The following is a 23,189-nucleotide window of genomic DNA, read 5'->3' as shown; positions in this document are numbered from 1 at the left end:
ATAACATGTTCTTCTTGGTTCAAACAACTTATAATATTTGGCATTAATATGTGGGGGTTCTAGGTTGTTAGCATAATGATTAGCACATGAGTTCAGGTCAAACTCCATTACAAGAAAATTACATTTTTTAAAAAAAAAACCTTAATTATTACATAATTTGTATCAAATACTGTATCCTTAGTATTTTGAAATTCATCAATCACTTTCCATCTGATTCAAAAATGCCTTATAAAAGAAAGTATCTAGAATTTAATACAACTTCTCAGTTATATAATCTAGAATGATTCGAATGAGTGTTCTTTCTTAATAATGCAATCTAAAAGTTCTACTATTATAACAACGGGTTGTACTTTGTATAATACACTTTTTGCATTCCTAAAGCAAAATATGTAACAACATAGTATCCAAAATTTATATTCTTAATTGTTTTATCGATTTTTTTTTTTAAAGGTCTAGAAAAAATAAGTGTAAAATAAACTCTAGTTTTCTTTTTCTAAATGCTTTCCAAACTAAATCTTAGTACCACTTACGGAACACAACCAAGGGACAACGACAGAGTCCTAATGTTGTTATAGAAAAGCAGGAAAAGTTGTTATTTTGAAAAATTGGAGACGCAGAAAGAAATTGAAGTGAATGAAGCAAAAACCTTTCACCTTTCTTCAGTGTGAATCCCGTAAGCGTAGGTGAACATACCCATAATTATGTTTCTGAAATAGAAGGTATTGCTAATGTACTTTCTATGCATTGATTTCTATGTTGTTATAAATAGAAAATTATAAATAGAAAATCAAATCATCCTATTGATTTCTCTTTTTCCATCAAAACAATCTTTCTTTTTACTTAATCTTATCTCCTTTTTCTCTTTTTTTTCCTTCTCTATCTTTCCCTATCTTTCCTTATTTTGACCAAAAGGAAAGAAAAATATTCATCTGGTCTTAAAGGGGAAAAAAAGCACAAAGTCTTAATGTGAACTATTTGTACAATCAACTGTTAAATTCAACTTGAATGTGTTTATCTAATGATTCTGAAGATCATCCTCTGGTTAGATTAGGACAAATGTTGAGTGAAACAGTATGAAAAACTTTAGATTCCTCAGATTCAGGAAAAAATTGCAAAATATCGTCGTAAAACGATGATACAACAGCAGCAAAACCAGCCTCGGCAAATGTAAAAGACGCTAATACTATACTATCCATCTAAATGTTACAACAGTTTTCACAGGAATACCGGCATAAACTCGATGAGCCGATAGACCCTGCTCGTTCTACTGGAAACCAAATATCTAACACCAATGACCTACTTTAACAATCATCGAAACAATTATACATTGCACATACATACACGTGGCACTCTCCTGTCAGGTTCTAAGAAAGTGGTGTGGAAATTTTCAGTGCCTGTGAGAATGCTTTCGGCTGCTATAAGTAGCCTCTTTCTTTTCGCCGTTCCAGCTACCCAACATTCTTAGGCCGAAGGAAATGCCCCCCACAGCACTCATAACATAAAACGCTCTGTACGGAGCCAAAGTGAGACCAGAAAAATATGACCAGTATCCAGCTATAAGATAGATAAAATAGAGTCTAACGTTTCGGATGGGGATCCCACTAAAGGACACGAAGAAGGAATTGAACTTAGGCTTCGAGTTGCAGAGGCCATGAAGTATGACTCCAATGCAAAGTACTGAATCCAGGAGCCATGGGAGGCTCTGACCCAATGCTAGTCTCTGCAAAAATTAATAATTTATAAGTAAATAATAGAGAATTTCCAGCGTGAATGCAATCATAAAATATATTAGTGAATTGTCTTTCAAGCAGTGACCAAGTAAAAATTTATATGAACTATGCTTCTAATCTATGCAATAAAAGTTTAAACAAAACACTGGATCTTGGATTTTCATTTCAACATGAGTTCAACTTCATTATCAACTGCACTGATTTATTTCTTATCCACGCCGAAAGCGATGAGAACGAACAAGGTGCACATTGAACTGAAGGGTTCACTATTTTGAAAGTGAAAAGGCCTCGAGAGGAAAGAAAGATCCATTGAAAGACAACAAGAATAAAAGAAACTGAATCGTATTTCTTCAGGTGCGTATAGAGGGAGAAACAAAATCATGTAAAAATAATGGGTAAGATTATGTAAGATCATGTCTCTCCTGGTCTTCATCAGGGAGAAACAAAATCAGGTGTAAAATTACGTTGTGGGAATTCAATCAATCACATTCCACTTTCCCCTTTCCCAATCCCCCAAGAAAAGTGATAGCATGACAGATTATGTTTAGAATGTAAGATGACAATAATTTATATATATCATCTACCTGGAACCAAGCAACAACGGATGGAGCAAACATCATCGTTGCAACAAGATGCAATATCAACAAGCCATGGCGATGGTGAAATAAATCTAATTGTGTGTCACCAAAACTTTTTGACGAATCAGGACTGTTGGAGAAGTTGTCTTCTGAAGGGAAAGTCCGCTTAAAACTACCATCAAATTTGAAATTCTTCTTTTCAGACCCCATATAATCTTCACTGTTACAATCAAAATTTTCATTAATTTGTTCATGGCTGCGACAAGATGCTGTCAGGAAACTGCTACATAAACAAAAGCAAAAATCAGTCTCAAATAGTCAAGCACGTCATGATAGGATGGGCCTAAGGCCTAAAAAAGAATCATATTAGATGAGTTTAGTATAAATTGATAGTACAGTATTTATATTTTAAAGCAATTTATTTTAAACCTAACTTAAGATGATGACAGTTGTGGGTTCATCGATAGTAGCAATTAGGTTACAAAATTGTAATCTCATTAACTCATTATCAATTAAAAATATGGTATTTTTTAATCTTCTATGTAGCTCATTTAATAGTAGATTACTAGTATAATTAGCAGCAAAGTAGTTGATAGCATCCTAACAATGGTGCTTTTGTCATCGTAGTCACCTCTCACCCCTTAGCCCAAGTACATTATACAACACCCGTTTTCATTCTCAATGTGATAGGAACTTGGGTATTATGGGGTGCTTAAGTCCCACATCAAGTAGTATGGGATGCTCAATGGAGTACGTAAGTGCTTGGTTCACCCCCTTTAATAGCAATAATTTGAAGGTGAGTTCCTTAAGTGCTTGGGTACTATTTATTGATATAACAGCTAGTTGATGGTGTCTTGGAAAGGGCTAACTATGGAGGTTCTGATTGTTGGATGATTCTGACCAATTGGGAGTTGATTGAAGCGTCAGTGAGTGAAGTGTCATTAAGTAAAAGCCACTGAGACGTCAGCTCTTAGAGGCGGTGCTATGATAGGAATTTGGTTATGATTGGGTACCTAAGTGTGATGAGTGCAAGGATTAAAGACTCAAAATGAAATTTTAGGTCTTTGTATTTGTTACTACATTTTTCTAATTAGAGACTTTTAATAAAAACTATTTTCTGTTAGTTAATTACTTATCGAATGGACCTAATTAGTTTAAGATATATTTTAAAATTGAAGTTTATGTTGTGAGAGAAATTGTCTTTTGGTTCTTGAGTAACAATTTTTGAAATTCTTATCTTTGAATTGTTAATTTAAGGTAGCAAATCTTATTTGACTTATCAATCATATCAATCATTCATGATTGTGGTGTTTTCATCATCTTCTGTTCTCCTTCTACGTTTTCTATTTTTCTAATTGATCACGATCTTATGTCCCTGATCCCTTTTACGTTTTCCATTTTCTAATTGATGGAAATTGTCGAAAACGATCGTACATTCCTAATCCTAGAGAGAAGCTAGATCTTCATCTTCCAATCTTCTTATCTCCTTCTACATCAAGTTCAAGGATCAAAACTAGTTCTATCATCACAAAATATTGAGATTATTCCTCTTCTCTTCAATTACTATTCTCAATGTACTTGGTTGCTTTTAATGAAAAATAGTTAGAAGTTATATTGAGATTATTCCTCTTCTCTTCAATTACTATTCTCAATGTACTTAGTTGCTTTTAATGAAAAGTACCTAGAAGTTGTTTTCCATATATTCAATCCTTTTAGAATGAAGTTAAAAATCAATTTGGTACTTTGATTCATATTTTTCTTAGTGATAACACTTGTGAATGCCTCTCCCATTATTTTGAGATACTCATAGTTAACATGGTATTCTTCATTAAACCACCTATGCATAGGCCTCTCAACAAAAGACATTGGTAGAGCACAAAAATAGACAACTAATTAAAACAACTAGAACCCTTCTGTTGAACAAGATGCTTTGATGTCTCCAAATCTAAGTGGAAAGCTTGAAGACCTTGTTGCTGTTGTGTGTGTCTAGTTGTTTGAAACTTGTTAATCCACTCCTTAAGATGATCCAAGTTCATTTGAATCTTTAACATTTTGAAAAGATGGGTTTTCTAAAAGGAAGTGAAAATTTCAAAACAACAGGTTGTTTGACACTTAGTGGTTTTTAAAATGATTTGGAAAAGTTTTGTCTTTGCCTTTGCTATCAAACAAATTTCAACAGGTTGAAATTTTGAAACAACAGGTTATTTGACACTTAGTGGATTTTAATGCTGTCAAATAAAAATCAATCGATTGTTTTGCTGAAAACCTTAACAGAATTTTGTTAAGTGTTTTTTCTGTTTTAAATGACTCCAACAGCTTTTGGGCTTTTGTTGTAACTATTTTAACCATTTGATTGAAAGATAAAAAGGTGGTTTTATGCTCCTATGCATTAACTAAGTGAGAGAGATCAATCAAAGAGAGTTTTCAAGTTTTCAAAGAGCTTTTGGATCATCTCAAGTGTGTGGAATAGGATTGGTCTTGTATTCTGATCTTTGATCTTGTGATTTACCCAGGTGCATTAACTAAGTGAGAGAGATCAATCAAAAAGAGTTTTCAAGTTTTCAAAGAGCTTTTGGATCATCTCAAGTGTGTGGAATAGGATTGAGTCTTGTATTCTGATCTTTGATCTTGTGATTTACCAGGTGTATTTTATCCCCTTCCTTCTTAATAATTGTATTTTTGTACTAGTGTTGCCAAGAAGTGTTGTGTGTTCTTGAGGGATTCAAGATCAACATTCTTGGAGTGGTGTGGTGTTTGACAAGGAGTGGTGTGTGTTCTTGAGTGGTACAAGATCATCACTTTTGGTGTGTGTGAAACCCTGGGTGTTCTAACTAGAGGTGTGTGTTTGGCAAAGAGGGTGAGTGGGTCTTGTGGTTTCAAGATCACCTCTTTGTGGTTGTGTTGTTGTAATCTGTGATTGATTACATAGTGAATTCTCAATGGTTTTTGAGGACTGGATGTAGCTCGGTGTTGAGTAAACCAGTATAAACATTCAGTGTGAATCTCTCTATCCTTACACCCTTTAAATTGCTTTTAATATGTTTTGATAAAACTACTGATAAAAACAACCGATTGTTTCGTAAAAACAACCGGTTGATTTTCTGCATCTAGCTTAAAACCAGTTTTGTATTTGGCTGGACAGATTTTCAATTGATTAATTCTTCATAGCTTGTTACTCTACCTTCAATACTAGCGAAAATCTTTCAAAAACAATTCACCCCCTCTTGTTTTAGTCCTATAATTCTAACACCTTCTACTACATGGTTGTGTTCCTAAACCATTTTGGGGTGATATTTTAACAGCAAGCTATCGCATCAATCACATGTCATCTTTTATTCTTAACAACCAAAGATTGTTCCCTCGTCAACCTCTCCACCCATTCACTCCACATGTCTTTGGGTCCATTTGTTTTTTCCACAACCTTAGTCTGACCTTGATAAACCATCTAGATCTCGTAAGTGTGTCGTAAGAAAACTTAAGTCTCAAAAAGAATATAAGTGTTTCTAACTCTCCCTTCGACGCTAGTATATTTCAGCATGTCACTTTATTGAGTCTTCTCCCTACTATGCATCAAATTACTCCCTTCTAAGACTATATCCCAAACCCTACCATCATTGTCGATCCTAAACCCTAAATAAAATAAAGATTCCTAACATATAAGTATTGTCACATACAATATATTTTCTTATTTATAAAAATATCTTCTTTTCTTTTTACTTTTAGATACACATAAATATAAAATGTCATCTTTGAAAAGGGTTTTACGAGAACATTGAAATGTCATTAAAAAATTATTTTTTATGATATTCAAATTGTGTAAAAGAAAACTATACCCCTTTTTAATCGTACAAGTCTATGACAGACTAGACATATCTTGTGTATCGATAGATCTACCACCTCATCCTTCTCTTCAGGTTTATCATTGCCGACAACATATTTGACCACTTGCGAACTCCATTTCGATGCAACCTCCTCCATCCCCTTTATTCCTACCTTCTAAGCTTGATCTCTCTTTTGCACTTCATAAAGGCACACAATTCCTCATCGGTTGTCTCCCTCAAATTAAACTTGTCTCTCTTCCATTTCCTCTAGGCTAACTCCTAAAACTATAGGTGATTTCTTAGCCCACCCTGGTGAGAGACAAGTCACGCTCAATGAACTGTGTACTTTCCAAAAAAGTGGTAATTAGAATCTTATTCCTTGACCTCTTGACAAGTTAGTTGTTGGTTGGCATAGATCCTCAAAGTCAAATTTGGCTCTAATGGCATTCAAAGCTTGTTTGGTAGCCAAGGTTATACTAAAATATTTAGGTTAGACTGTGGTGACACATTCTCTTAGGGCACCATTTGGTAGATTCAATATAGTGGTCTTACATTTTGGTATGAATCCAAGTGAAACTGACCATATTTGTGTTTTATGGTCTTTCAGTTATTAGGTGTATGTACTTAATAGTATATGTTGATGACATTATTTCTACAAGTAGTGATCACCATGACATTTTATAGATAGAACAACGCCTTACTCATCATTATCAAACAAAAGATCTTGAGAGACTCATACTTCTTGAGAATTGAGGTAGCACAATCCAACAATGGAATTATAATTTATCAAAGAAAGTATGCATTGGATATTTTAGAGAAACTGAGAAATGAATTCCAAACCATGGACACACCTATGGATGTTGTTGCATAATCAGGAGAATTATGTTATAATTAAGTGCAGATTCCATTTTATATTTATTAGGACAGATTTGTTAGTGATTTGATTTTATTTGATTTGTACAGCTTTAAACACTTATTATTTCTGGATTTCATTGCCTATTATTTCTTTCTTTAATTAGGTTGTAAAACAGTCTATAAATAGAGACTGTAATCACATTTGTAAGACATCTCAAAATTATATTTCATCTATTTCTTTCCACTTGGTATCAGAGCCATTTTGAGCCTATCCTAGCGATAATTTGTTGGGCCTATCGTGCCACCCGCTATCGGGCCGCTATCGGACCACCCATAATATATAGTCCCACGCACGAGTTGACAGTCTCGGCGTGAGGGGGTGTGTTGGAGATCCCACATCGACTAGAGATTAGAGTCTTTCATTGTATATAAGTAGGTGCAAACCTCAACCCTATGAGCCGGTTTTATGGGGTTGAGTTAGGCTTAAAGTCCACTTCGTAATAGATGTTAATGCTAAACCTGTACCGCATTAGGGTTACAGACCCTAAGAGATACAAGAGACTGGTTGGAAAACTGAGCTACCTCGTGGTCACTCATCTTAACATCTCTTTTACAGTCAATGTGGTGAGACAATTGCTTAATTCTCCATGTGCAAGACATCGAAATGTAGTCATTCAAATTGTAAAGTGCATTAAAGGGACCACAAGAAAAGGTTTATCATACGGACATACTTGAGTTGAGGGATACTCAAATGCATATTGAGCAGGATGACCTACTACAAGAGATCCATTTCCAAATATTATGTCTTTATTGGTAACAACTTGAATTCTTAGAATCAGAATGTAGTGGTAAGACCTAGTAGAGAACATAGTACAGAGTCATGGCTTCTGCCTCTTATGGGCTTATTTGGCTCAAATAGTGACTTAAAGAACTAAGATTTCACGAAGCTACATAAATGACTCTCATTTATGATAACCAAGTTGTTGTTCGTATTGTCTCAAACCTAGTATTTTATGAGAGGACTAAACATATCAAGATAGATTGTCACTTCATTCAATAAAAAACTTTATAGAGACATTACCACTATTAATTCCAACGATCAGTTGGCAAACGTCTTCACTAAATCAATGTGGGGCCAAAAATTGACTTTACATATATATTGTATATGGGCTAAGGCCCATCCCTATGTAATGATATGTAAGATATATGGATATATGTTCCTGAGTTGTACCAATGCAAACTAGATTTTATCGCATGACTACCATTTCTCTCTATAGGTCTCAACATTACTCGTATATAAGATGATTATCTTGGTGAAATACTATTTCAGTTTCCCAATTATAGTTGCAACCAAATAGCATCTTCTCCCATACCCAATATTTTCTCAAATAATTTCTTTTGGTATTTATTTACTACAATCCAGCCAAGCATAGAATAAAATAAATATTTATTACAAAAGGATAAAAGGCTTCTCCTTTTGAATCACAACTATAACCTCAACTTGTATTTGAGCCAATTAGACTAGTGTATTAATAGAATAATTTTATTGCTAAGAGTACATCAAATATATATACAAGATTGGAAAACTAATTTTGGAAATAAAATAACAGCCCATAATGTAATCAGATACCTATTATTCAAAGATATAATCAGATCCTTATTATTCAGGGATATTTACATTATACACTTTAATTATAATTTGCTAAATATAGAATAATAAAATATAATTGTTGACACTCCCCTAAAGCTGGTGAATATGCATTTTCCATTCCTAGCTTGGAAACAATCCTTTCAAAGTAATTGCTATTCAATCCCTTTCTAGAAGGTCTACAAGTATGTCTTGAGAGGAGACACATGGAATGCAGATTTGACCACTGTCTAATTTTTCTTTTTTAATAAAATGTTGATCAATTTCGTTGTGTTTGGTTCTATGCTAATAGTAGATTTATTATCACAGTAAAGTCTCATCCATTCATCCCACTTTATTCTTAAGTCTTGCCCTAAACTATGTTTCAACACTAGATCTTGCTACCGCATTTTGTGGTTTTTACTATTTCAAGTTACAAGATTGCCACCTAGTTCATCTCCTATCCACAATTGACCCAGCGTAGTCAGCATATGTATACATTTCGAGATTTACATTTCCATTTCATTTTAACAAAATTCCTTTGCCTACAATCCCTTTTAGATATTGCATAATTCTTAGTCCAACCTGTAAGTGAATCTCTGTGATAAACCAGCCATCTCCTTCTCACTCATAATTATTTGTACTCGTCTAATCTATGCTCTCTATGTATTTGCCACCTTTGAATGAGTAAAAAATTGATGCCAAGATTGTTCGAGAGTCATTCTAGGATAGACTCCTATTTGAGAGCTTCTCAAAAGGCACCTTCCTTGTGAGGCTAGTTTTCCTTAGCTTCTTCGTTGGAAGCCTTCAATATGCCTTTGTGGAAAAAATTAGAGGGAGAAGTTCTAGGTTTTAGTGGTTCAATAACATGACAATTGATATAATCAACCATTATTACAGAGAATGCAACCCACTACTCAGGCCACTATCGTGCACAAAAATGCACTTAGGTTATAGCATGCTTGTGCCACTTCTTACCTGCTTGTGCCACTACTAACCTGCTTTCCTCTTATTTTTTTTTATTTTAATTTCATTGATGCCCACGCTTTGATGGGCAACCCTCCATTCTTATCATTGTTGGCTTTCATCCCTGTCAATGTTGAAGTAAATGTTCACTGCTTGGAGGCACCATGGACAATGTATAAGCATTCCAATTAGATCTTCTTGACTCACTTTTCAATCTTCTCAATTCTAATTCTTTTCACCAAAAGTTATAAATTTATTCATATCTACACTAATTAAAATGTTTTTTGTCATATTAAAAGAACAATAATAATAATTAAAATATATCATGAAAAAACGACTTTTTCATGATAGTTTTGAATCCAAATTTGTATATGCAGTTGCGTAAGGGAGGAACCTTCAAGCACGGAGGTATGTTATTTTATATCATATCACGTGTTTTCATCCTTTAGCAGCCATTGATTTTAGAACTTCGTAACACCCACACATATGCACCATATATGAAGATCATTTGAGTAATTAGTATAATTTCTAAAACATATCTACATATAGACAATATAAATCATACTTAATTCAGAACTTTTATCTTTATACATAGCCCTGCCTTTTTCCATGGTAGAGGGGTCAAAGAGGTCAACCCAACTCATCCTCAACCCGCTAAAAAACAAGTTGGGTTGGGTGCAACCCATGTTTGTATTGGATTCAAATTTGACAATCTCCCAACTCAAGGCTAGTTTCAGGTTGAGTTGGTCCATCAACCAGTTTTAATAAATTAAAATACACTAATAATTTATTTGTTTGAAATTTCCCAATTTTTATCATCAAGTATAATTAGAAAAGAAAAATACTATTGTTATAATTATAAAAATAAGGTACATACAGATACTATACAACAAAAAATATCTAGATTACCTATGTATTATTAGGAACGGTTTTATTTATTCCTGTATCATATATTTGTTATTGGAGGATATCAAATCTCCTCTATTATATTGATTCAATTTTCTTAATATAAATAAAGTGTTTCTGTTGTCTCATAAATACAAGGTTTCTGCTCAATGTCTCTCTCTTTCCAATAGTTTAACAGTTATAAAACAAGTAAATCAAGAAAATACTTAAGTATCATAAAAAGTGTATATGTTCAATGTAGTTTGAAAATAAAATAAAATAAAAAGGTTGGTTAATTGAACGGATCCACCCACCCATTTTGATAACCCTATTCCCAATTAAAAAGAGCATACAAACATTTTTTAAACAATATTGCTGAACAACAGCAGTTTAGTCGTGTTGAAAACAGAAAGGAAATAAGGAGTAATACAACAGCTTCCCTGAACCAGAACCCTCTCTACAACAAGCATGCATGCATGTGTCAAAACATACCAAGCGATATTAACACCCCAAAACATCATTTGTTAAAACTCATACTAGAAGAAGAACATTGAATCAGATTATGTCTGCCAGTTACATGTAAGATACATTGATAGGCATTCTAAAGTACAAGAACAATATCAAATGATCAAGTAATTTCATCCTTTGCAGTAACTAAAGAAATGGAAAAAATGTAGATATATATACCTGCATAATGCATTGTGACAACAGAGAAAGTGAGAGAAGAGAAGTATAAGGAGACCAAAGGATGGATGAACCAAGCTTGCCAAGACCATTGCAGTAAGTGCCATAACAAGTACTGGATTGGATCTTAGAACCCTAACCACCTGTTTAATGTAAGTACCAAGATTCAAAGGTAAATGTGCTGAACTTGAAGTACAAAGAAAACTGAAGATCACAAATTACTTCTACCATAATCCTTGTCTACTTTTCACCCCTATTCTACTACCCCTTCCCCCACAGAAGGAACTCATGAAAATAAAAAATGAAATTTGGAAATAAACTAGGCCAGTAGGCCTACAAGATGTGGATAAGAAATCCAAATACAACATACTTGGTTTGTCAATCACAGAACATATAAGGTTGTACTTTACCTTCAGAGAAAAGAAGCTAGACGAATGATTATCAAACCAACAAAGAGAAAAAAAGCTAAAATTCCGTTCCCACATTTGCCACCTGCAACATATTTATCATTAAAAATGTAGACACAGTTAGCATTTATGTTGTTGATTATTAGCCTAAAATTTCTATTGGTAGAGATAAAACAATAAATAAAGATTAACAGATATCCACAAGAAATGTGATTTGCTAGCCAAAGTCCTATTAATCAATGGTACCGTTCTTTACATTAGCAGACATATTAGGTAAAATTTAGGGTGATAAGTGGTATATATCAATCAGTCATCTAACCTTGTTTTGATGAAGATATGTGTAACAGCAGCCACAAAGAATACCAAGTGAGTAATCAGGATTAGAATGGCTATGAATCCGTTTGCAAAGATATAACAAATAAGAGAGATGCCAATGAAGCTAGCAAATGGAGGAAGTGGCTGAGACATCAACAGTGAAACGAATAAGGAAAAGAAAATGGGTAGAATGGCTAAGGGAAACAAATGTGATATTAGTGTCAAATTTGATTCCAAAGCTGTCAGCATTGATGGTATCCTCAGATCAAGATCCCATGAATATGCTTGCCGCATTAGAGCAAAGAAAACAACAGCAATAGAGAAACCAACTATCTGCATGAATAGTCAATAAACAAAATTATTTTACACTAATGGAAGAAGAGACCATATGCATGAAGCAACAATTTACAATTGTAAATCAATAGAAAACTAAATTGCACAAAAGAGGATAATAAAAAAAATTCTAATGAAGATATAACTCTAAATGTTTCTTAAAGGCATGAAACTATTGGAAATCCAAATTAATAAATAAAAGGCCTGATAAGAGGTTACAAAAGTCAGGCATAAAAAAGTTCATTTACCTTTGGACTATACAATAGTAGAAGCCTACTTGCAGCAGCACTGACAGAAATTGAAATGCTACTCTTATAAGAACAATGTGGGTCAACCTACAGAATAGTGGAGAAATTAAAATTAAAAGAATAGTCATAATACCTGCCACTGCCAAAATTCTAGATAGTCATAGTATTTGGTAGTTTGGCATGAAAGTAACTCCAATGCTTTATTTGTTGAAGAATTTAAGGGGGAAAACATTTGAATTTTTTAAATTAGGTGATTCATACCAGCAAAAGAACAATGGTTTTTTCAGATTGCTGGGTTGAACTCCAATGTGCTGGGGAGGAATCAACAACAATTATCTCACTATTTAAATTTGGATATATATGAAGACCAGATGTATCATCCCATGCAAGTGCAACAGGTGGGAAACAGCGCAATTTGCAGAGCCCTGAAATACCTAGCTATAGTTATCTAAGCTGTAAAGAAAACAGTAGAAACAGCAGAAACATATTCATCACAAATTTATAATGCATTCAACTATATGCAAAAACAAAGTCATGTTCAAGCCCAATTCTTTTCATTAAAGACAAATTATTACATCATATCTTTTGGAAAAATTGTAAACTTTTGGAGATTTCCCACATCTTCAAACATATTTGTGTATATCATCAAAGAAGAATAAGATCAAAAATCAGTTATGGCGCCACCACAATGCCATGGCCTACCTAAACTTGCCACCAATTCCCTGATAAGGCATAAATGAGACTAGTGTTGATAAGATGGAAGTCTTAGTCTAAAAATCATGTGCAAGACATGATGATAACAAACAAGACAGTTTTGATAAGTCTAACCGATATTGCTGTAAGTAGCGGATTATTAGGATAAACATATGTTCAATATCTCCATAGTGATTAGGAAAATATGTTTTTAGAATATTCCAATTCATTTCAACAAATTTGTATTACCTTATTTTTAAAATTTTGATTACTACATATGGCAACGATGAGAACATAATTGGTGTATGATTGAACCACACGCATATTATGTTGTCTCACGCACGAGCTGTCACTTTCGGCGTGAGGGGGGTGTTGGAGATCCCACATCGACTAGATATTAGAGTCATTCGCAGTATATAAGTGGGTGCAAATCTCACCTCATAAGCTAGTTTTATGAGGTTGAGTTAGGCTTAAAGTCCACTTCTTAATCTCATAAATATATTTCTTTCAACTTGATATCAGAGCTCCTGATCTGGGAGACTCTATTTCTGCAATCTTTTTATTTTTAGCAACCTTTATTGCTGCAACTATTTTTCTGGTTAGCCTTCATTGCTGCAATTACTTTTTTTGGGCAACCTTATTTGCTGCAATTGTTTTTTTTTCCTTCCCTTTTCTCCATTGACCACCACCTTGCACCGTTGACCATCACTATCACCGCCATTGACCGCCGCCGCAGACCACCGCCGACCATCGAAAACCTCCACCGGAAAAATTTTCCGGCGAACTTTTTCTTTTTGTGAACAAGACCAAATTTTGTCAATCTGAAACGCTCAATCAATTTTGAGCTCTCATGGACTCCCTTTGTAAGACATCTAGTTATTGTTCCTTAACTATGAGTGGTAAGAGTTCTAGTTTCTTATCCTTTAATGCTTCTAGTACTGAAAATATCTGCATTATAAACTTTGGTGCTACTGATCATATGACGCCTCATTCCTCTTATTTTTCATCCTACACTGTTTTATCTGGTAACCAACATATTACTAATGTTAATGGTTCCACTACCCTTGTTACTGGTCGTGGTAACATCCACCTTCAACCTTCCTTTCCTTTAAAAAATGAGTTTCATGTGCCCAAACTATCCAATAACCTCTTGTCTATTCAAAAGGTTACCCAAGATTTAAATTGTGCAGTGGTATTTTTTTATTCCCATTGTGTTTTTCAAGATCTTGCCACGGGGAAGACTATTGGAATTGCTAAAGAGCAAGGCGGGTTATATTATTTACAACATGAAGAAAATAAAAAGTGTTCTAGACTACAGGAACACACTTCTAATCTTCAACAAAGCCTTGAATCTTGGTCATCCTCCATTTAGTATCCTAAAGTCCTTATTTCCTGTTGTATTTACAAAAGTGTTTGTTGAGTCTTTTCATTTTGATGTTTGTCAGTTTCCTAAAAACACCATCGGACAACTTTTCTTCCCAATGATAATAAAAGTTCTAAACCTTTTGATCTTATTCATTCAGATGTATGGGGGGACCTTCACCTATTCCTAATATCTCGGGTGCAAAATGATTTGTTTCATTTATTGATGATTGTACTCGGATTACCTGGATATTCCTCATGAAAGATAAGTCTGAAGTGTTTCCATTGTTTGTAAATTTTTATAGAATGGTTCAAACAAAATTTGAAAGTCCAATTAAGAGATTGCGTTCTGATAATGGAAGAGAATATGCGAACCAAAACCTCTCCAAGTTCCTTTAGGAAAATGGAGTTGTTCATCAATTAACTTGTGTGGACACTCCTCAAAAAAATGGGGTTGCTAAAAGGAAAAATCGTCATCTCCTTGAGGTTACTAGAGTTTTACTTATCCAAACGTCTATTACTAGACCTTACTGGGGGAAGTAATCTTGACCATGGTTGTCAAACTCGCGAGTCAACTCGTTGACTCCTCCGAGTTCACGTTCCCACTTTGCCTTATCGAGTTAACTCGGTAGCAGACTCGGTTTTGAGGTAAACTCGGTGGACTCGGTGTGGAATCGATAGACTCGGTGTGGACTCGCGACTCTGGTCCGAGTTGGCGAGTCCAGCTGGGTTTTTTTTTTTAAAAACAAAACTGTGTCGTTTTGAATGGGGGGCCTGAATGAAATAAAAAAACTTAGGTTTTTGCGTTTCGTTTTGTGTTTCCGTTCTGTTCTGTGGAGTGTGGCAGTGATAGATTGAGTTGTAAGTTGCAGTGGTGGTGGTGGTGGTTGCGTCGCAAGTTGCAGTGGTGGTGGTCGCATCGCGAGTTGCTGCAGGTTGCTGTAGGTGGTGGTCGCGTCGCGAGTTGTTGCAGGTGGTGGCGTCGCGTTGCTGCAGGTGGGGCGTCGCGGTGGTGCGTTGCGGTGGTCGCGTCGGAGTGTTCGTCGGACTCGTGGGTTTTTGCAGGTGGGGCGTCGCGGTGGTGCGTTGCGGTGGTCGCGTTGGAGTGTTCGTCGGACTTGTGGGTTGTTGCTGCTCATCATATAAGGTTAGAGTTGGGTGGTGTGAAATTAGGGTAGGAAAGGGAAGGGATTATTAGGGTTCTGTTTTTTTTTTAATTGGCTGTAGAATGAACTGTTTTTTAATTGAGAATAGTTGTTGGTTGCCCTGCACTTTTGTTTTTTTGACAGAAATTGAATTTGGAGGAGCAGTATTTTTGTTAAGAAATGTCTGGGATTGGATCAAATTCAAGTGAGCTCAATAGAACTGCATCTGCATCTTCTAATAGAAGTAAAAATGCTTCAGGAAATAGAACTAATGTTGGATGGAAGCATAGATATTAATGGAAATGGTAAAAAAGTGAAGTGTAGTTATTGTTCAAAGACTGTGAGTGGAGGAATATTTAGGTTCAAGCATCATCTTGCTGGAACTAGGAAGGACTCTGAACCTTGTTGTTCTGTTCCAGAAGAAATAAGAGATTTGATGATAAAAATTGTTGCAGAAGCTAAGCAAGCCTCTTTGAAAAAAAGAAAGTTAAATATAATTGATGAAGACCAAGGATGTGAGGGGCTTGAAGAAAGACAACATATATTTGGTTCTAAAGGAAAAGAAAAAGTTGGTAGTAGGGGGGCAGTTCAAGCTACCATAAATCAAATGATGAAGAAAGGTTATAAAGAAGAAGTGGATGCTCAAGTTGCTGAATTTTTTTACACAAGTGTCATTCCGTTTAATGTAGTTAAAAATCTAGCTTTTACAAAGATGTGTGAAATGATTGGAAAATATGGAGCTGGCTATAAACCCCCATCTTATCATATATTAGAGAAAAACTATTGAAGCAAGCAATTGACAAAACTGATTTAGTGCTTCAAGAATACAAGGAAGAGTGAAAGAAAACAGGTTGCACAATCATGTCTGATGGGTGGACAGATAAAAAGAGGCGTTCTATTTGCAACTTCTTGGTAAATAGTCCTAAAGGGACTGTTTTTATGTATTCATTGGACACCTCAGACATATCAAAAACAGCAGATAAAGTTTTTAAGATGCTGGATGATGTTGTTGAATTAGTTGGAGAAGAAAATGTGGTGCAAGTGGTGACTGATAATGCTGCAAATTTCAAGGCAGCTGGAGAGTTGTTGATGCAAAAAAGGGAGCATTTGTATTGGACCCCATGTGTTGCACACTGCATTGATTTGATTTTTGAAGATTTTGAAAAGAAGTTGAAGGTCCATGAGCTTACTATCACGAAAGGAAGAAAGATCACCACTTATATTTATGGCAGATCCATGCTAATTAGGATGTTGAAGAAGTTCACGAAAGAAAGAGACTTGATAAGACCGGGAGTAACTAGATTTGCCACCGCTTATTTAACTCTAGGTTGTCTTCATGAACTGAAAGCCTCATTATTGACCATGTTCAGTTCTGAAGAATGGAAAACAAGTAAATTTGGAACTTCACAAGAGGGGAAAAAGGTTGAAAATATGATATTAGACAACCGATTTTGGAAGAATATCTCCACGTGCCTCAAAGTTGCTGCCCCTCTTATGGTGGTCCTAAGATTGGTGGATTCAGAGGCAAAACCTACAATGGGTTTCATATATGAAGAGATGGATCGTGCAAAGGAGAAGATTAAGAACAATTTTAATCATATTAAGAAAAGATAAAAATTTTATAGATTTTCTCTTTAAAAATTTAATTACTCCTTCTATTACTTATATGATAATTGGTATTGATTACTATTGAATGAATGTATGTAGCTATGAAGAGGTTTGGAAAATAATTGATGCAAGATGGAATAATCAACTTCATAGGCCTCTGCATGCAGCTGCATACTATCTCAATCCCCAATTCCATTATGAACCTGAGTTTAGATCTGATGATCCTGAGGTGAAAGAAGGCTTGTATACATCCATGAGAAGATTGGTTAAGGATGCTGCTGAAAGAAGGATAATTAATGTGCAACTTGTTGAGTATCATTTTGGTAGAGGAGCCTTTGCAATGGATGACGCAAAGGAAAGTAGAAAAACAATACTTCCTGGAGAATGGTGGGAGATGTTTGGGTATAGAACTCCAGAGTTGAAGAGGTTTGCTATCCGAATTCTAAGCTTGACTTGTAGCTCTTCTGGATGTGAGCGAAATTGGAGCTCATTTGAAATGGTAATTGAAGTTATTTATAATTTCTTTATTTAGTTTTATATGGTTAGTTACTAGATTTCCTATTTAATATAGGTTCATACAAAGAGAAGAAACCGTTTGCGTCAGAAAAAGATTAATGATTTGGTGTATGTCATGTACAACTTGAAGTTGAGTAATAAGCAAATTAGAAAAACAGTTGTTGTTCCCTTTGATGATATTCAATCAGATGATGAATGGATAATTGAAGAGGGAGATAATATTGATGAGATTGATCAAGTTCAAGATGCAAATGTTCACTTAAATCTGGCAATAACAGTTCCAACTCTAGATGCATTTGATCTTGAAAATTTGACTTTTGATGTCAATGTGGATGAAGATGAAGATGAAGATGGAGATGATGATGAAGATGATGATGGAGATGATGATGGAGATGATGGAGGAGAGGATATCATTAGAGGATTGGATATAGAAATTTGAATTTCTAATTATTTAATTTCTATGACTTGAATTGAACAATTTAACTTTTATAGTATTTGTATGACCTTCTTTATTTGAGACTTTGAAGTTAGATGATTTGGTATATTATTAATTCTCATTCAGGACTAAATGTAGTTATTTTCACTTTTTTTTTTTTTTAAATATGAAAGTAGACTCTTACGAGTCTACGGAGCTCCCACGAGTCTACGTAGACTCGCGAGTTTGACAACCATGGTCTTGACTGCCACTTCTTTGATTAATAGATTACCCTCTCGGGTTCTAAAGGGTGTTAATCTTATTCAGTTTATGACCACATTCTATCCTTCTATTCCCATGTTGACTAGTCTTCATAATCGTGTCTTTGGTTGTCCTGCGTTTGTCCATATTCATAGTCCTTATCGGGGGTAAGTTAAATCCTCGCGCCATCAAATGTATCTTCATCGGTTATGCCCCCGACAAAAAGGGGTACAAATGTTATCACCCTCAAAGTCGTAAAGTCTATGTTTCCAAGGATATCACCATTCATGAAACAGAGTCTTTCTTTCCTAGTTCTCAGCTTTAGGGGAAGAGTATTCAAGAAGTTGAGGTTCATGAGTTGCCACCTTTTCCTTTGTTGTTGGATTCCATTCTTAGGGTGGATGACAAAGACCATGCACCAACATCATTACCAGAGAAAAATAATAAGGACAAATATTTTGGAAAACAGTATCAGCAAAGGCAACAAGAACCCGTCCTGGTCGAATAGCAACTTCAATTGTCTGAACCGGAGGTAAGAACTCATCGTGAGACTCTTGAGGGCACCTTAAATACTGCTTTTTAACCTAACCTAAATGATTTTACCTATTGCCTTGAGAAAAGAAAAAAGACCTTGTGCCAAATATCCTATATCCCAATTTGTGTTTGTAAAAAAACTTTATATGCATTACCGAAGTTTTCTTTCAGCTATTGATTCTATCAGAATCCTTACATCAATACAAGAAGCCTGAAAATATGAGAGTTGGATTCGAGCCATGAATGAAGAAATGAGTGCATTAGAAAGGAATGAGACTTGGGAAATGGTAGAGAGACCAAAAGATAATAAGGCATTGGGTTGTAGGTGGATATACACAATTAAGTATAAGTCTGATGGCACACTGGATCGGTATAAAGCAAGGTTGGTTGCAAAAGGGTATACTCAAACCTATGGGATTGATTATGAGGAGACTTTTGCTCCAATGGCAAAAATGAATACAATCGGGATTATTCTCTCCCTGACAACGCACTTAGGTTGGGAGATGCATCAATTTGATGTTAAAAATGTCTTCTTGCATGGAAGTTTGAAGGAAGAAGTATACATGGAGATTCCACCTGGTTATGGTGTTATTAATGAAGGGATAAGGTGTGCAGACTTAAGAAGGCCCTATATGGTCTTAAACAATCACCTCGTGCTTGGTTTGGAAGGTTTACTCAAGCTATGGTATCTTTGGGGTACCGACAAAGCCAAGGTGACCATACTCTATTTATAAAACATTCTCAAAATGGTAAACTCACTCTACTTTTGGTCTATGTAGATGATATGATTATTACAGGTGATGATGAGATTGAAAAACAAACTTTGAGGGAGAGACTGGCTGCTCAATTTGAGATGAGGGGTCTTAGGTAGTTGATGTACTTCCTTGGGATAGAGCTTGCTTACTCTAGACAGGGCATCTTTATTCCTCAAAGGAAATACATTCTTGATCTCCTCAAAAAGACTGGTAAGTTGGGTTGCAAGACCACTGAAGTGCCAATAGAGCAAAATCATAGGATTGGGAATGATGAGGAAAATCCAAAGGTGGAGAAGACACAATATCAAAGACTTGTGGAAAAACTCATTTACCTATCACAGACTTGGCCAGACATAGCTTATGCAGTTAGTGTGGTTAGCCAATTGATACATGATCCAAGAGAAAGACTTGCAAGCAGTAAATAGAATTATTTAGTACTTAAAAGCCTCTCCAGGGAAAGGAATGTAATTCATAAAAGGGGGAAACTTATCCATGAAAATATATACTGATGTTGACTATGCAGGATCAATTGTTGATAGGAGATCCACCACAGGCTATTGCATGTTCCTGGGTGGAAATTTGGTGACATGGAGGAGCAAGAAACAAAATGTAGTTGCAAGATCAAGTGCAGAAGCAGAATCTAGAGTCATGGCTCAAGGGGTTTGTGAACTATTATGGATGAAGATCATACTCGATGACCTCAAAATAAAATATAAAGCTCCTATGGGTTTGGTGTATGATAATAAGTCCACTTCATAATAGTTATCAAGAGAATTATTCTTTACTGTCTTACATGGTTCAAGTTGGTATAGAGCTCCTAATCTTAGGAGCCTCGCTCTACTATTGAGTTAGTAGTGGGCCAAAAAGGTATGCCCCACATATCACAACACCGAAGTTGCATTGCAAAAAAGGTTACCACGCACCATCACCAATATCGACGCATGTAGACCACGTACCTTGCTCTAGTAAAGCCCACTTGCTATGGTCATAGATAGGGTTATTGGGAACTCCTGAACCCATTCCAAGTGGTGTTGATGTCTCATTTGGCTATGATTTGAGTAGATTTGAATCTTTTGGTTATTTCCAAACTAGTTCTCTTTGTTAAATCTCTATTTGCTGATTTTTTTTTCAATGTTTGGTATGAAAGCCTACAAGGAGAAACTTGATTGAATCAATTATTAAGTTCTCTTAATTGTATACCTTGTGCATGAAAGATAAGTGTACATTGAATACTACTGACTTTTGGGTGCTTGGATTCTTGATTCAGGAACAATTGATCACACAACTCCATTTCTTATGCTCTTTAATTTGTATGTCAAATTGACTAGAGAACAACTTATTACAGTTGCATATAGTGACGGCGAGATTATCATATAGCCTAGAAAGACTTTGAATACTTAGCCTAGAAAGGCATTTTATACTCGGATACCCAAGAGTGGCTTCATGCACTTGTTGTAAGCCAAAACTCACAAGATAATCCTATAATCTTTATTGATTAGTGAAACCCTATGTCCTTTGCAAATGAGAGTGGGACATGACCCAAGTTTGGGGTGAAGTAGTATAAAAACTTAGTAATCCTTGTTATTATCTATTGCATTAATTCTCGACAGTCTCTTTAACGCTTTATGAAAATATTGTGAACATGTTCTATAAACCATTAGAGGGCCCTTTTATAGCATCCGATACAATGTTTTAAGCTCTATTCAAACAAACCCCTCCCAACCCCCTTTTTCTAGAGTAGGTTGTTTCTTTCATTCACCACCCACCATATTATGTTATGGTCATAGCATCGTGGTGGTTTGCAACACCCACAATGAACACTACTTTTTCCTAATTTTGAAAAACCCTATTTATCTAATATAAAAAAAAGTATTAAAAAATATATTTATGAAATATATGCATAACAATAAAAAAAAGTATTAAAAATATATTTATGACATATATGCATCCTAAAACAACAATAATTCAACATTTTAACTTCAAAATAAAGAAAATTAGCAAAACACAAAAACAAAGTATGATAGAGAGAAAAACAGGAAATTCATGAGGGAGAGTTGAATTTTAATTTAATTAATTCCTAAAATAACTTTTTGTAAATTAATCGTACAACTTGGTACATAAAACTATTAGACAAAAGGTCTTCCATCTAATGTGTCATGTCAGACTCTATACATCCTTACTGGATCATTTGTTTGGATATATTTTCTCATATACTTAGACTAAATATCAGACTATGAATCTTTCGTCTGACATATAGCTTTTGATGCATTTTTGCTTATGAAGGTACATTGAGAAAGTAAGACTAAGTGAAATCTTTTTACAAACACATTTCAAGATATTTTGTCTAATAAACCTTAAATATTTCCCTAGAAGACCTACTCATAACAAATGTGATCAAACGAACATAGTCGAAACTTATTTTAAGCTTAGCTCTTCCAGCTTAATGAGGTGAGTTAAACGCAAATTCACAGTTCAACTAAATCACTTGATTAACATATGTCCATATTTACTTTAACAAGTGATTAGATCATAGCCTTAGCGTTTGAAAAATCAGAGCAAGTGTGACAAAAAACTTATTTCAAGAATGTTCGGTAAAACATTTTGGGTTAGTGTAAACGATGATGACATGCAATATAAAGAGGAGATAAAGAATAGAGAAACCACACATAGTAATTTACATTGGTTCATCTATTGCAATAGACTACATCCAATTATTGACCAAACCAGTCAAGTTCAACTAAGCAAACTAATATTGCAAAGTACAAGTAGAGTATTCTTGACACAAGTCGCTCCTAGCAATAAGTATTCTTTGGGCTCATAGTCATTCTTGACTAACTCCTGAAGCCACTAGTGGCTGACACCAAGTATTCTTTGCTCAAGCTGGCTAACCTAGAGTATTCTTTATATTTGGTCACTCTTTGCTAACCGGGTATTCTTTTGGATTGCAGTCACTTCTGGCTAACCTTGTCAAGATGTATTCTTTACTCAAGTCACTCCTGCCTAAACCTGAGTATTCTTTGTCAAACAACAACTTCTGGCTAAGATCGAGAGGTTTGGTACTTTAATTATCGATTGATCATTGGGTCTAATGACTAGGGAGGATTGTTTAAGCTCTCTCTCCTAGTATAAATCATTTTTCTATATAGAGAAGAACACAGAAAAGATACACAAAGAGAATAGCTATTTTGAGCGAGGGCGGTGCGGTCGGCGAGCAGCGACGACCAGCAGCAAGTGCAAGCGGCAAAGATCGGTGACGAACAAAATCACTTTGCACGGTTTCGAACACAATTGCGAACACAATCATAGCTGAGAACGCAAATGTGAAGTGAGACGGCAGCGACAAGGAGGGCGACAACGACATCGATGGCAAGCGCGAATGAAGACAACAGGTGGAGGTAAGTGAGTTGTGCAATTTGTTTGGAGATGTCTTACGTAACAGAGAGCATCTTGT

General features: G+C 35.1%; 2 protein-coding genes across 15 annotated transcripts in view; one reads left to right on the top strand and one right to left on the bottom strand.

The window, feature by feature from the left end:
* Positions 1–1,059: 1,059 nt before the first annotated feature.
* LOC137827005 (phosphatidylinositol deacylase) overlaps positions 1,060–23,189 on the bottom strand; it is a 39,171-nt gene continuing 17,041 nt past the window's right edge. For 4 of the 14 annotated variants that reach the window (XM_068633182.2, XM_068633189.2, XM_068633191.2 and 1 more), the window contains exons 13-19: positions 12,711–12,874; positions 12,450–12,536; positions 11,873–12,201; positions 11,557–11,638; positions 11,150–11,289; positions 2,315–2,588; positions 1,060–1,720 (exon numbers count right to left, since the gene is read on the bottom strand). In XM_068633182.2, coding sequence (XP_068489283.2) covers positions 1,388–1,720; positions 2,315–2,588; positions 11,150–11,289; positions 11,557–11,638; positions 11,873–12,201; positions 12,450–12,536; positions 12,711–12,874 — 1,409 coding nt within the window. In that variant the 3' untranslated portion in view covers positions 1,060–1,387. Of the gene's footprint in view, positions 1,721–2,314; positions 2,592–11,149; positions 11,290–11,556; positions 11,639–11,872; positions 12,202–12,449; positions 12,537–12,710; positions 12,884–23,189 lie in introns of all 14 variants that reach the window. The other 10 variants (XM_068633180.2, XM_068633188.2, XM_068633190.2 and 7 more) reach the window with 3 other exon arrangements.
* LOC150025553 (uncharacterized) lies at positions 16,496–18,255 on the top strand. Its single transcript, XM_090293438.1, has 3 exons — positions 16,496–17,257; positions 17,355–17,756; positions 17,829–18,255. The coding sequence occupies exons 1-3, from the start codon at positions 16,511–16,513 to the stop codon at positions 18,210–18,212; spliced, it is 1,533 nt and encodes a 510-aa protein (XP_090149564.1). The 5' UTR covers positions 16,496–16,510; the 3' UTR covers positions 18,213–18,255.

This window comes from Phaseolus vulgaris, chromosome 8, assembly GCF_051622355.1.
Source record: "Phaseolus vulgaris cultivar YP4 chromosome 8, ASM5162235v1, whole genome shotgun sequence".
NCBI classification, from domain to species: Eukaryota; Viridiplantae; Streptophyta; class Magnoliopsida; order Fabales; family Fabaceae; genus Phaseolus; species Phaseolus vulgaris.
This window is presented reverse-complemented; position numbering and strand designations above follow the sequence as displayed.